Raw genomic sequence first — 15,783 nt, forward strand, 5'->3', positions numbered from 1 at the left:
CCTGGTCTGCTGGGGGGGGGGGGGCACAGCTAGTGTGCCCACCCCCAGCAGACCAGGCTTTTGTTTTGGACCCTGGAGCAGAGCAGCTGGGGCGCTTCCGATTGGTCCTGCAGCGCCGTTCTGGGCACTACTGGACCAACCCGGCAGCACCCCAGCTGCTCTGCCCCAGGTCCTGATTCAGCCGCTGCTGGTCAGTTTCAGCAGCGGCTGAATCAGGACGCCTGGGGCAGAGCAGATGGGGTGCTGCTGGGTTGGTCCAGTAGCACCGAGGAGCGGCGCTACTGGAGCAACCCAGTAGCACCCCAGCTGCTCTGCCCCAGGAGTCCCCAAGTCAGCTTCTGCTGAAACTGACCAGCGCTGACTACAGGAAGCCCGAGGCAGAGTTGCTCTCTCCCGGGCTTCCTGGAATCAGCTGCTGATCAGTTTCAGCAGCAGCTGACTTGGGGACGCCTGGGGTTCTTAAGTTGATTCTGTATGTAAGTCAGAACTGGCGGTCAGTTTCAGGAGCGGCTGAATCTGGACGCCAGTTCCGACTTACATACAGATTCAACTTAAGAACAAACCTACAGTCCCTATCTTGTACGTAACCCGGGGACTGCCTGTATTATAATACAAAAGCACAGCTTGAAGTAATTATTTTGTTGAAAGTTAAATTGTGTTAAAGTGTCAACTAAAGGCTAAGGCATGCATGGCAACGGGAAGAAGAAACTGTGTGATTAATTTTGCTTACTGAAATTATGTAATCGGCATTATAGCCAAACAGTTTGTGCCATTACCCCCTCAACCCTCAGTAGCAGTTTACTTTCAAACAAGAAACCCATTCCTCCTCTTAGTTTTGCTAGTACTTAGTTTCCTTTCCTCTTGAAATTTTGCAAATTTTGCCCATTGCTCAATTATGTTATGACTCCACTTCTTTAGGGGAACACTTGTTCCATTTGGCAGTCTGCTAGTCACTCTGTCTTCAAGGGACATGTGTCTCGATTATATGCAGCACAACATAGTATGCTAAACTAGCTGTTTTAGTTACATTACCAAATTAGGGTGGAAGAGGAAAATCTACCATCACCACCACAATAGGGGTTCTTTAAAATTTCAGTCAACACAGAGCTCCTTCAAAACAACTCTAGCACAGAGAGACACTTCCTTCCTTCACATTCATGCTAGTCCACCACAGTGCCATTCAAGGGTTATTCCTTACAATATATTCTGAAATGTTCTTCCCAGTTCACTCTTACATGAATTGAGAATTGGACTTTCACCACACCTCTTGGAAGATATTGCCCAAAGAAAAAAAGGCTAAAGTCTGTTTGCTCAGTTTCATCTCCCTACTTTTAGGCACAACTGTATTGCACTGTTCTAAATAATTCCTTCTACTTAATACTTACAATATTTTTTCAGAAGAATTGTAAACTGTTAAGTTTCTTTTGGGATTCACCCACCTGTTTCCATGCTAGCAGATTTTAATAGCATTCCTTACTCACTAAGGATGAGACTTAAAGGACGCAAAAGAAGGGATGTGAACCAGTCAAAACACTAGTCAACTAGTCGCTTCCCGCCCCCTTCCTGCCTCTATAAGAGAGTGAGAAAGAATGGGGTGCTTCAAAGCAGCAGGGCCGTGTGGAACATGGGGCCAGACCTTGGGCTCCACGCAGTGCTGCTGCTTTGAAATGCCGCCTGTAGCCCAAGGCCAGCTGGGGAATCTCCCACTGGCCCCATGCTCTCCAGAGCTTTCACCACTTCAAAGGTGGAGGCACCTTTATTGACTAATCGAATAGTCGATGCAAGTTGCATTGATTATTCAATTAGAAGATTAATCTAAATTTAACATCACTACTCAGAAGTTTAAGCTGAAAGTCAACTGGACTTGTGCTCCTAATTTACTTATAGGCACTTGTAAAGCATAGCAGTCTTTATTTTTTCACTTCTCAAAAATTGGGTACTTGAAATCTACTATCCTCACAGTGTATATCTTGTGATCTCATTCTCTATTATTCTAAATTCAAGTAGCTCCTGGTTTCCAGATTTTATTTTTATCTGAATTTCCAAATGTTAAGTAGATAATGTATGTTTTTCCTCCGGATGGAGTCACTACTTTTTAATTTATGAAGCTGCCTTCTATGTAATTTAGGAACCAATTTTATTATGTGTGTCTGGTTATTTCCCACCCACCATTTACCTAGCTAGTTGAAATCCTTCAATAGTACAGCATCCTGAACATAAGGTGTATTCTTTAGTCATCTTGTAGGTTTTTTTATTTTGGGTTTTCTCCTATCATGGAAGACAAAGTGCCACAGTCCCTTCTGTTTTTCATTCCTTGGATCCTTCTCTAGAGTATTTCTCCACAACCTAAAATGCTGCATAGGTGCTAAACACACGTAAGCTACATAGAAACACCCTATCACCTTTTCTTCCCATCTCTACTGATATTCTATGTATAAGAATCATCTCATAATTTTATTGTTTTAGCCACTAAATTCTAATTACCATAGATTCTAGTAGATCTTTACTTTTCATGTTAATGTCATTGTACATCAGCATCTGTCTTAGACTTCATAGTACATCAGAATCTGTCTTATTTGTCAGCTTTTATTTCAGAATTTCATCTTCAGCCTTGATTTGTACGTTGGGAAAAATGCTAGACTGCTGTCCTACCCAAATTGAAGATATTGAAGATGGAAAAGACCAAATAGCCCACATAATCAGAGCATCATGCACTCTTTGAACACCACATACTTTTCAAAAAATTAACATTATGATGTGCTGTAATATACTTATAATGCTTCACAGAATTTTTTACACGGTCATGCATTTTGGAGAGCAAGATGATCTTTCTATTTTGAGCTAATGCAGTAAGTCACCTCCTTACTTCCACTTTGAATTTTTGAAAAATTACTCTTAAAAAGGCTATTTTAAATCTACCTCATCCTCACGCTGTTGAGTACTATGGCACTGAGGCATGTCTTCAGGGTGGCAGACTGAGAAAGCCCACTATGGAGTGATACCAAGGGTTGAATAATGTGAAATAAGGTGCTGCGAACCAATAGTACCCTAGGAAGAGGAAACCATGAATTTCAAACTAGGGCAGAAAGAATTCACTAAGCCTTTTTAAGCACATCTGTCTGATTGCAAACCTGCACTCCCTCCCTCCAGGCTGAACGTCACAATTCCTGTGCATGACAGTTGGTATAAGAAGAAATAGTGGGGCTGGAACTCACAAGTCAGTCTCACTTAAATCCATTCATATGTGACAATATCTCTCTTGACTAGTGATGTTAAATTGTGCTTAATCAACTAATCAACTAGTCGCACCCAGTACTCCCGCTGTGCTTCAGCCTTTTAAATGTATTAAGAGCCACCAGGGGTCTTAATACATTTAAAAAGCAGAGGTGCGGCATCTGGGACTGGGTGCAAGCTGGGAATCAACTGATTCCTGGCTCACACCCAATCCTCCGCTATGCCTCTAACTCCCCTACCCCCCATGGAGACTGTGCTGGGGGGGAAAACCAGCTTTTAAGTCAGCTCCTCCCAGCACTGGTTGCTGCTCCCCCGCACTCCTTGCTGCCTCAGAGCGAGTGGGGGAGGGCAGTGACTAATTAAGACACTAAACTATCCACTAAGCTTATGCTTATTGGATAGTCAAATAGTCTGCATGTAGCCTGTGGGGGTGACTGTCCACTGAACAGGAACAGCCTCTAATCCTGTGGGGGTGACAAAAGCAGCCCTATTTAGGGAAAGCGCTGCTTTCCTTAAAAGAAGAGGGGGAGAGAAAATAATCCCTCATTACAGCTTGTTCCAATTGACTCCTGTTGGTTAACCACGACAGACTGGATACCCCATTTTGCAGTCACAAGAGAAAAATCAATGATTAAACAGAAACTATACTTTGCATATGGGAACGTGTGAATCCTTCTTGTCAGCAATGATTGCCATGAACACAAGTCAGCAATTATAGTAGAGAACTTGCATGTTATAACATCCATGTCACAGCCTTAAGCAAAATATGCATCTCTGGTTCCAGACAGTTCACAGAGATTGGAGCAGGCTATTCATACTATTTGTGTGAGCTATACTGAGGTGCACCCAAGAGAAGTGGGAGTTGGCTTTACCATCAGGACTTCACTAGTTTCCCAGCTTGAATTCCAGCCACACACCATCAGACCTCACCTCATGACTGCAAAGCTTAGACTGAAGCATGGACAGTGCCTTTCATGTGTTAGTGCATATACTCCCATGCTGCCTGCTGCAGATGATGGAAAAGAGGCTTTCTAGGAGAACTTGGAATTAAAAGACACTGAATTCAGGCTATATGTACTTGGCAATTTTAATGCTAGATTTGGTCAAGACATCACATGGCATAAGGTGCTTGGACATCATGGTATTGGAATGAGAACTCAAATGTCAGCCTCCTTCAAATTTGTGTGCAGCATGAGCTTGCCATTGCAAACACATTCTTCTAACAGGCAAATACAAAGATGTGAATTCACCTTCATTTTAAGCAATGGCATATGATTGACTATTTCATTATAGTACAAAAAGAGACATCTCAGATATTAAGTTGACTTGTGCAATTGTGGAACTGGCTCCTGGTCTGGCCAGGAGATGGCATGCAGTGTTGTTTCTGAAGTTCTGTCTACTGAAACATCATCATGCAGCTGTGTGTCAAAAGAGTTGGATGTAGGTAAACTTGAATTTTCTGTGACATGTGTATTGTTTCATCTCAGTCTTGACGCCTCCTTAACCATTGACAATGAAGGACCAGAGCAGACAGTCACTATTAAAGACAACCTATAAAACTGCAGTTGAAGTACCGGGTTTCCAAATTCAAGGACTGGACTGAGAAGGACAAAGATGCCTGAGACACACCTGCCTTGGATAAATGATTAGAGAATGCCTCCAGGAAATCAACATACATTTGAGCTAGGCAGAAGGCACAAGTCAAATTATATCAAATGAAGCATCTCTAAGAAAAATGTAGTGACCAACATCAGGATCTCTACCTGATTTCCATTGACCTGACCAAAGCAATTGAAAGGTAAATAGAAACAGACTTAGGAAGGTATTTGGGTGAATCAGCAGTCCTGAAAAATTCATCAATACAGTTCGGTCTTTTCATGAAGGTATGCTGGATCACATCCTTAAAAACAGACACATCAGTATCTTTTGAGGTATCAAGGGGGACAAAGCAAGGACGTGTCCTTGTTCCTCTCCTGTTCTGCATCAACTTTCCAGTGATGCTTTTAGTTACTTTCAAGGATTGCCAGTTGGACAGACCCATTCAGTCTGAACTGACATCAGCATTTCCAACCTCTGAAGACTTCGTGCTTACACCAAACTGTTCTCTACAACTGTCCTCTAAAACTGATCTCTTGTTTGCTGATGACTATGCATTGGTGGCACATTCAACTGAGGATGCACATAAGTTTGATCATTTTACTATTTCTGCCATGTGGACTCACTGCGAACCCCAGAAAAATAGAGGTTGTGTCTCAAGTCTGTCCAGAAAGAGCCCAGCACTGCAAGGTTCACTATTACTGACCCTGTCTTTTAACCGTGACAAGTTATTGACAAGTTCTACTACCTTGGAAGCATAATGTCCTCAAGCATAAACAATGACGACTAAGTAGCTGCTCCACTAGCTAAAGACAGTGTTGCCTTCAGAAGATTGAATAAACACTTACAGAATTACCATTGTGTTAATTTAATATGAAGATAGCAGTTTCAGGCAGTCTTCCTGACTATCTTGCTGTATGGTTTAGAGTCATCTCTGCTACCTTTCAAAAGATTACCTATTCCATATGGTCTGCCTCAGGAAGATCGCTGAAGTCAATTTGAGAGACAAAATTCCAAGCATGGGGGTCCTTAACATGCATGGCATCATGGACAAGGATGCAATGCTTATGAACAAAAAGTTTCACAGGATTGGTCATGTTATGAAGATGGATGACACATGGATACCAAAGATGGTCTTCTATGGTCAGCCTGTTTGTGGAAAATGTTTTCTGTCAGTCAGCATAAGCATTATATAGATAGCCTAAAGACTAGTGTGAAGTCACGTGGTATATATATCTCAGTGATCTGGAAGAGATAGTTCAGGACAAACTAATCTGGTAGCAAACTATTGCACAGGCTCTCAAACACTTTAAGAGTCAATCCATCCAGACATTACAAGAAAAGTGTAGAATTCAAAAAGAGTGCATAGCACCTACAGATGGAGGTTTAAGTGACATCTGCAGATAGATTTGCTGATCAAGGACTGCTTTAGTTGTTCAGCAATGGGGTAACAGAACAAGAGATCCATCGATTGACAGATAGTCCATCACCCCATCCAGAAAAAGTAACTTGGTTTGTAAGTTACATCTTATGTCTTTTATGATTCCACTATAACTATAGCTTACCTGACTAATACACAGGCTAAAATGAAGTCTGAACAAGAGACTGATACAAGTATGTGCTCTTCTAGACGTACCAAATAAGGACCAATGAGATAATTCCTCCATCTGTTAAACACCAGGAAATTGGCATATCTTAACGATGTTGTTAATCAGGCAAGATAATATTATAATGAGTAATGTTATTTCAAAATGCAGATCTTTGCTACAAAAATAGAAGAAAACACTTATAAATTCCTTCACAATATATGGTGATAACTCGTTTGCTATCATTATAGCCACCTGCACAGTTTCAAAAGCTTGGCGCTTTTACATATTTGCTGGATAAATTTTTTTTGTTCCATTCAGAACTCATGCTTTTGAAAACAAAATGAGAAGGGCAACCACCCAAACAGGAATTCAAAGGACTTTATATGAAAACACAGTATTTTTCATCTCTTCAATTTATATAGCCATTCCAGCCTCTCTGGTTTTTGGTACCTGCTTTTTCTCTTCAGGGAGAGGGGAAATTTGTCTAGCACAACACCATTCAAGCTCCTCTATGCAATCTATGCCTGCCAATGCATGTCATTAGAGCCAGGAATGATCCATTTCCTTTAATATCAGCCCCCTGTAAAATCACAGAAATTAAGAAAGATTAGTTACAGATTTTATAAGATTAACCAACATCTCAGGAGGTTGGTAATCAGGCCCAGGCATGACCAGAGGAGTCTATCAGCAACACTGATGTGAAAACAAGTGATGCTTGGGAAGCAATTGAGACACTTCTGTGGATAACTTGAGGTATGAGAATTTGGTGACTGAGGGGTTAAAAGATGACGCAGTTTGCAATATAGGAAGGCAAACCTGCTTTACCCTGAATTTAACAGGCCTCAAGGAACAACACTCACTAAATATGATCAACGCTCACTAAATGTAAGAAATATAATTAAATGCCAGTCCACCTAGTTGTATAAAAAAAACCCCAGACCTTCTCAAACTAATATGATTTAATTATCTGATGATAATATAAAATTGGTTGATAAAGCTGACAGTGTTGATAGAGTATACTTAGATTTTGGTAATGCATTTGACTTGGTACCGCATGACATTCTGATTAAAGCACTAGCACTATCCAGTATCAATTGTGCACACACTAAATGGGTTAAGAACTGGCTAACTGACAGAAAATAGTTAATGGAGAAACATCATCAAATGAAGATGCCCACTGAGGATTCACAGAGACTGATAGTAGGCCTGACACTATTCTACAGTAAATAAAAATTAAGGCTGTTATAATTTACATATGACAAAAATTGGCAGAGTAATACATAAGGAAGAAGATTTCTCATACAGAATGATTTCAATGATGAGATAAAATTAGCTTATTCAAACAAAATTAGTTTTAGTACCACCAAATGCAAAGTTTTCTATATCTAGGAAGAAGAAATGCAGGCCATACCTACACCAGAGAGGATTGTATCTTGGACAAGAGCTGGGAAGGATTTAGTTGTAATAGTGGGTAAGCAACTCAACGTGAGTTCTCAGTTCAACGTTATCGCAAATAGGGCTAATGCAATCATTGGGTGTAAGAACAGGGAGAGAGCCAGTAGGAACAAGCTTATAATATAGCAAGTAAGTCATCTTACTGCTATATTGTATTTGGAAAGACTAATACTGCAATACAGTTCTGTTATTCAGATTTTTAAAAGGAAGTTAAAATTTGGAGAAGATGCAGAACAGAGGCACAAAAAAGATTCAAGGGTGAGAGAAAATGTCTCACAGGGAAGACTTAAAAAGCATCAGCCTTTTGGTTTATCAGAAAGAAGATACGGTGATCTGATTAAAAGCCATAACCTTTATGGGGAAAAAAATACCACATATTAAAGGGCTCTTTAATAAAACAGAGAAAAGCATAATGAGGACTAGGGGCTGGATGAGAAATTCAATTTAGAAATATGGGTTGCATTTTTAACAGTGAAGATGATTAACTACTGGGAAGTAATGGATTCTCCATCTCTTGATTTTTTTAAAATGACTGGATGCTTTCTGTAAAATTTGCTTTAGCTAAACCCAAGTTATTGGGCTCTATACAGGAGTAACTGGGTGAAATTTTATGGCCTGTAATATACAGTAGGTCAGACTAGATCAGCAATAAGCAACCAAGGCTAGTGAGAGGGCTGCATGAGTGGCCCTCCATCTCAGTGGGCTGCAAGATTGGTGTCAGGCCTGTTCCCCTTACCATGATCCCAAGATTAAATACATTGATTCTCCTTTATCATGCCTTTTCAACACAAAGAGATCCATCATTAGGAGCAAGTTAAATTGCTGGGAAAAGCACCAAAGAAACAGAGGGATTTTGTGTGCAATCAGCACGTGCCTCACACATGCCCTCGCTTAAAGTGCACATCACTTCTCATTTTTCCAGGGGCTGCTCAACCTTCCCTGCCACTACTGGTCCCACCCCCATTTTAGCCCTTCCCTCAACTGCACCACCCTTCTCTGCCTCTTCTCCTGAGCGCACAGTCCCTTCTCCTTTCTCTCCCTCCCAGCATTTCCAGAACTTTGTGAATGGGCTGATTTGCATCCAGTCTTTGCTCCTCCACCTCCCTCCCAGCCCTTCAATGCTGTGAATCAGCTGAAGGGCAGAGGGAAATGGCATAAGCAACATATAGAACCCCAATGGGCTGTATGTAGTCCATGGAGCATAAGTTGCTCACCCCTGGATTAGATGTTCTAATTCTTCCTTCTGACTTTATACTCTAAGAATATATATGAAGCATAAAGCACAGAACACCAGGATCACTTCAAGTACCGGATGTAACAGAACATCTTGTGTTATCTTAAGGGTAGAGTAAAAATGGCATAAAGGGTACTCTAGCGAAGACCTTAAAGGTTTATCAATCTGGACAAAAATATAGCCCAGTGATAAAAGAGAACATAGCTAGAGGAAAAAAAATGTATTCTGTATCACAAAAGAGTAGCTGCCTTGGAACAAACCGTACTACTTTTACAATTACACTCTAGTGCCTGATGCATGATTTGCCATGCTCAGAAAAGTGCATCCATGACATGAAGTTGTGCACATCTCATTCTTCTTATAAGCATGTACTTCAAAGTTCATCTATTTAAATAGAGAATGGCATTACAGGGTGTTGGACTCATATTTGGCTGTTGGAAGTGTCAAATTATCTATTAAAACTGTCTCACTTTCAAAATATAGGAAGGTATTACTAGCTTTCTTTCTCTGGGAGTATAAGAAACCATTGCGTGCATAATATATCAACAAGTTCCCTGTCTCTCTCTATTCCTTTTCCCTTTCTTTAGAATGTTTATCTTCTCTCAACATCTGTTTATTTCTTCCAATTCCTCAATTGTGTCTCCAGGTTTTAGTCTCACTCATTTTTGTCAGTGAAGGAGACCCTTCCAAGGCACTAACTTCATCGCTCATTTTCTCTCCCACCCGAAAGCCCCATAACAGCAAGCTTCTAGGAACAAACACCACCATAGCTCATCAGGAACAAAGTAAGTCACATGTTAGAGGACTACTAGACATTCTGAGACGGGTTGGATAAAAATCAATTATGTAAAAAAAAAAATGTTCATCTTGGAGAAAACTTGTTCATCTTGGCCTCAGAAGATAGAACAAGAAGCAATGGGCTTAAACTGCAGCAAGGGAGGTTTAGGTTGGACATTAGGAAAAATTTCTTAACTGTCAGGGTAGTTAAATACTAGAATAAATTGCTCAGGGAGGTTGCGGAATCCCCACCTCTGGAGATATTTAAGAGTAGGTTAGATAAATGTCTATCAAGTATGGTCTAGTCAGTATTTGGTCCTGCCATAGGGGCAGGGGACTGGGCTCGATGACCTCTCGAGGTCCCTTCCAATCCTAGTATTCTATGATTCTATGAACTCTCTCATGTGAGTTTATCTATCTTCACTTTAAATAAATAAAGTAAAATATGTCCAACACAAAAGGTTTCAATGTTTTCTTTATTTATGGCAGGTGTGAGGAACCTTTTTTGGTTCAAGGGCCATTGACCCACAGGAAAAAAAAATCAGTTGGGGGACCACACAAGTGAGAAGCAAAAACACTCCTCACAAAACCTCCAATCTTCACTGATGTGGCCCCCAACTGAGGCACCTCACTCTTCTGACACTGCAGCCCCCACAGAGTCAGGGGCAGGGACAGGGAGGACAGAGGTTCAGGGCTTCCCAGATTTACTTTTCTGGGATTCCAGAGTTAACTCATTTTGTGGACCCCCTCAGGCTCTGGAGTGGGAACAAACATGAGAGGTTCAATGTGCAGGACAGGGCTGCCATTGAGTGGGACAGAGATGCAGGATCTGGATGGGAAGTGGGGTACAGGAGGGGGTGAGGAGGGCAGGGTATGGAAGACAGTTTCCAGCAGGAGAGGGTGTGGGATGGGCCTATGAGAGAGAGTTTGGGAACACAAGGGTCCTGGGAAAGTAATGCAGAAAAGGTGACAGGGTTAGAATGCAGCCAAATAGCTAGCTGGGGAGGGAGGCAAAGTGGGGAGTAAAGGAAAGTGCAGCTTCTACAAAGTAAAATTGTATCCCTCCCCCCCCCCACATCCTCCCTCTTGCTCCAGCATCACTCCCCCTCAGCCCCATGATTCTCCCCTCCCCCCAGCAGCCTGATCTCTCCCATTGCCCCATGCCCCTCATTGCAACCACTGCCCCTTTCATCCTGCCCCTGCAGCCTGATCCCCAGCACTGCCCCACAGTACAGAAAGCTGCAGTAAGAGAAATCTTGAGTTGCCTGTTGCCAGTGTTATTTTCTTATTTTATATTACATAATATATAATACATGCCTCCTATTTTGGAACATCAGGGTCACAGACCCTAATGATGATGCAATAAGCCTATTTTCTATTTTACTTTAGCATAATTCAGCTTTCCCAAAGGAATCCTATCCTATACTTGTTTTCCATGGGGCTTACACCAAAATTAAGTGCACTGTAAGCAGTCCGCCATAGCTTTTTTGGTAACTTGGAATCAGATCTGCACCAAAATGACAGTGGGGATGGGGAAGAGGAGAGCTACATTGTAGAAGTTTAAGGACACCATACATTTAGGCTATGTCTAGACTGCAGGCTTCTTTCGAAAGAGGCTCTTTCGAAAGCATCGCGTCTAGACTGCAGGCGGATCTTTCGAAAGAGAAATCCGCTTTTTCGAAAGAGAGCACCCAGCGAGTCTGGATGCTCTCTTTCGAAGACGGCCTCTTTACATTGAAGAACGCCTTCTTTCGAAAGAGGAACTTTCGAAAGAAGGCGTTCTTCCTCGTGAAATGAGGTTTACCGCCATCGAAAGAAAAGCTGCATTCTTTCAAAATAATTTCGAAAGAACGCGGCTTGAGTCTGGACACGGCCTTAGTGTTCTGAGGACTTGCTTGTCAGGCAGTGGTTTTCAAACTACAGATCACAACCCAATACTACATTGTGAAATGTCAGGCACTGGGTCTCATTACTGCAATCAGATGAGCAGTGGGTGTACTAAGGCAGACTGCACTGTTCCCCAAAAGCAGCTAGATATAGGCCCAGGTCCTAGGTGGGGGAGGAGGAAGAAGAGCTCTACACACTGTCTCTGTTGTGAGCACCAGATCTGCACTCCCATTGGCTGGGAACTTGCTACTGGTTGCTTTTGGGGAGCAGAGTGGTCTGCAGTGCCAAGAGAGACAGAAAGCCTGCCTTAGCACTCCTGCACTGTACAGGGTGTCCCTGCTATGTTGCCCTGGTATACGTTGGTTCCACACCAGTGTCACTGAAGCTTGTGGGAACTGTTCTAAGTCCTCCTTTTCCCCGCTACTCTGTCACACAATACACAAAAAAGACCAATTTGCACAAACCTAAATCAGCTGTAGGAAAAAAAAAAATCTCTGCTTTATGTCCTTTTGCTGTATATCTACTTTTTCTGAACACATCTTAGACGTATAGCAGGGACCTCTGTACCACTAAGTGGGAGCCCTCAAGGTAAGCCCCTCCTGCCCCAGTCCTGACCCCCTCAAAACTGGAGCCTCTCCTATACCCCAAAGCTCTTATCTTCAGCTCCACCCTGGAGCCCACACTCTACCCAAATTTTGTTGGGTGGTAGGCATCAATAATTTTCTTCAGCTGGGTCTGAGGAAAAAAAAAAGGTTGAAAACCACTGTGTTAGAGTTAATCTTTTTTATTTCAATATTCAAGAGTTTGACAGCCATCAGCCAGCAACTCAGAAGACTGCTGTAACTGAAGATGTGAAACATTTATGTAACCTTTTTTAAACTGAAACTTAAGTAAGGGCTATTGTGTTTTTATGATTTAGTTTTTAGTTTTCCTAATGTACTGCTGCTGCATCTGAAACGTGACACAGGTAATGTGTATTGTGTACTATTTTCTAAATTAATAAAAAACTAAAAAAAATTACACAAATATACCCTCTTAGATGTTGTAAAATGTTGTACTGAACTGAAAGTAAACATGTTTTAGTTATGTTTGAACCACTGTTTGAAGAAATATGTCAAGTATCACCAGTAGGAAACTTGTTTTAAATCGATTATTTTTTGGTATTTAAATTGAGATTTAAATTACCTTGATTTAAAAATCAACCCATCCAGCTCTGGCTAAAACAAAACACGGATTGCTTCTGCACTCAGTTGTCATGCTACACTCCTCTAATTTCCAACAGGAGTCACAGCATGGACTGATTTCAGTGCACAACCTGGCAAGATGTTGTAGAAGCTGGTGGAGAGGGTCAGTGCCATTGTTCTAGAGACACAGTCATTAATCAGAAAGGAATATTCTTTAGTGCTCACAAGTATTTTTGTATATTGCAAAGGCACAATCACTGTTGCATATAAGGTCACAAGTGGTTTTTAATGTGTGTACAAACAAAGAGTTAATAGTATGCACTTAACATTTACTTTAATTTCCGACTACTTGAGTATTAAATTTCCCTCCAGTATATATTACTTTAAAAAATGCTAATGCATTTAAAATAATTTGGGAATGGGCTTTCATTTGAAGTTCTTAGAAAAGGGATCAAAAAAGGAGCTGCACTGAAACGTTTTCTGGTGTATAAATGGCAGCTGGTACAATCTGTCTCATTTATTCGTATGTATTTTGGTCTACAGCTGAGAATGCTTTTTCATTTTTCTTGGTTTCAGAATGCTAAAGAAAAACAAGTTAAGTGCTTCTGGCTGTAGACAGAATGAAGTACGCAAGAATCTAGAAAAGAGAATGACATCTATATTGCCATGTAAAAGGAGACCAATGCATTGCAGACAACATGCTGAACAATTTGCAAAGGAAGGCCTAACTGACATGACACTTCAAATGTTGGTCATCTATCTACACTAAAGTTCTCTAGGTTGCTCCCTTTTCAGGAGCTGAACCAGTGTTAACGGGTCTGAGAAATGTTACAAAATTTCCCTATGCAGGTAAAGTTTGATTTTTAAATAGTGGCCCTTTAAATTCTTGGAAAGAACACAGCACTTGTATTAAAAAAATTGGACAACTGAAGACGACATCTAAAAGCCTCCTGCTTTCAGTCACTCACTTACAACACATTTCAATAAATTATAATCTGTTGTAAAGCGTTTAATCAATAATGAATCCAATCTGAAAGTTCTGCAGTCAAAGGAATTATATAGTTAAATCACAAAAAGGGAGGCTATGCAAAAAATGGTAGTTTTCTTACTCCACAGATTTTCTCCATGTTTGTAGCATATGCTCATTTTATACTGGCAAAAGTGATCACTACTTCCTCATTGCTCTCTCCACTGTTAAATATTTTGGTTGTGCAGTGATATGGGAATGTGAGCTGGATTCGATTCTGTTTCATGCATCAGACTTAAATACATTCCTGTTTCAGAATTTTAATACTGCTGACAAGCCAGGGTGTTTCAGGGGAACTTTCATAATGCAGCTTGCAGGACTGGCTGAACATAAATTATTTTCATGTGTAAATTAACCAATTTATAACTCACATCATGAGATACCACAACACCATTTTCAGACTAACGTTTTTAAGAGTTTAACCACCCTTTAAAGTTGCATTAATGCATTTTTTCCCATTTAAAACCATGAAGAATGTATCAGTCTCTTATAAAGCATCTAGAAAATAAAAAAGAAATTAGACAAGTTATTTGGTAGAAAACCAAGGTCCATTGGGCTGTAGAAAGAATCTAGTGCAAATTCCTGTTCTTTTTTTACTTTTAAATGGAGTATTCCTCAAAGACTTCACCTGAAGTCCTGGCCCAAGTGAGATCAATGGTAACATTCATGATGACTTCAATGGACCTGTACCATAGCTGCTGCACTGCAGTAAAAAATGTCTTCCTGACCCTGCTGGGACCAGCTTAGTTAGGGCCTACAGCAAAACACTCCTGCCCAGATCCTCAGAATATGGGGCTTAGGGGAAAATGTAGTACAACCATACATCCTTTCCAGGTTGAAAAGGAAAATTTAGACAAAGTCTTATTGTACAGATTTCAGTTTTAAAAGCAAGTTTCTGGTGACTGCCTGATCTGGACATTTCATAACAAGATTCTATAGTGTCTGCAACTTCTTGTAACAGAGCATATATTGAATATCTGTGTGGTACGCAAAACACACCTAACTTTGGCAGCAAAGAAATTAAAATCCCACCAGGCATCTGAGTAGTTTGCCTAAATTTTCATTACACACTATAGTGTACTGTAGCAATATAAGTTTAACCATACTGTCTGATAATCAATTCTGTAAACTAAGAACCAAGAGTTTCACTTACTGGAAATAAGAGTGCAGCCAAAGTTGCTTCTGTGCAGTTTGTATACTGTATGGAAGAGAGCCACCAGCTCAAAAGAAAAACAAAAAATTATAAAACATTGGTATTTGATTTTTTGAAAAACGTTTTGAAAACAGTACAAAAATACATTCTCAGTGGAGGTGGTACAGGAATACATTAGCTCCATTTTCATCTCATAAAATGTTTCCTTGAAAAACAATTCAGAAGCCTCAACTGATGCTAATCGGTTTGTCTAGTCAGAAAGAAAAAAATTAAACACAAATTCCCAAACATTAGGTTATAAATTTGCACCAGAAAATGAATTCAGAAAGTTCCGATTTATGATTTACAGTTCAATCTCTTTTTAAGATACCTCTGTGGATATTTTTCCTTATAATGCCCAAAGGAACGTGCACCCCATAATCAAGTCCATAGGTGGATGAGCATTATTCATTTATAAAAAAAAATGAAGAAAGCTTCTCCAACTCAGTAATCATTGTTTGAGGGAGCACTTTTGAAAATGGGTATCACGAACTAGCCATTGAGATATGACACTTCTGAAAACATGGTCTGTGTCAAACTTTAAGACATGCATTTTTGCACACAGACTTTAGGAATATGGACCTGGGAAGAATGAACTGATCAACTGT

The 15,783-nt window shown here is 40.6% G+C and overlaps 1 protein-coding gene across 5 annotated transcripts in view; it reads right to left on the reverse strand.

Moving 5' to 3' along the window:
- Positions 1-15,783, reverse strand: part of TDP1 (tyrosyl-DNA phosphodiesterase 1) — a 117,176-nt gene that overhangs the window by 62,243 nt on the left and 39,150 nt on the right. For all 5 annotated transcript variants that reach the window (XM_006122341.3, XM_075926727.2, XM_075926728.2 and 2 more), the window contains exon 12: positions 15,137-15,203. In XM_006122341.3, the coding sequence (XP_006122403.3) occupies positions 15,137-15,203 (67 nt within the window). The remainder of the gene's footprint in view (positions 1-15,136; positions 15,204-15,783) is intronic.

This window comes from Pelodiscus sinensis, chromosome 5 (genome assembly GCF_052426305.1).
Source record: "Pelodiscus sinensis isolate ZL-2025 chromosome 5, ASM5242630v1, whole genome shotgun sequence".
In the NCBI taxonomy this organism is placed as follows: domain Eukaryota; kingdom Metazoa; phylum Chordata; order Testudines; family Trionychidae; genus Pelodiscus; species Pelodiscus sinensis.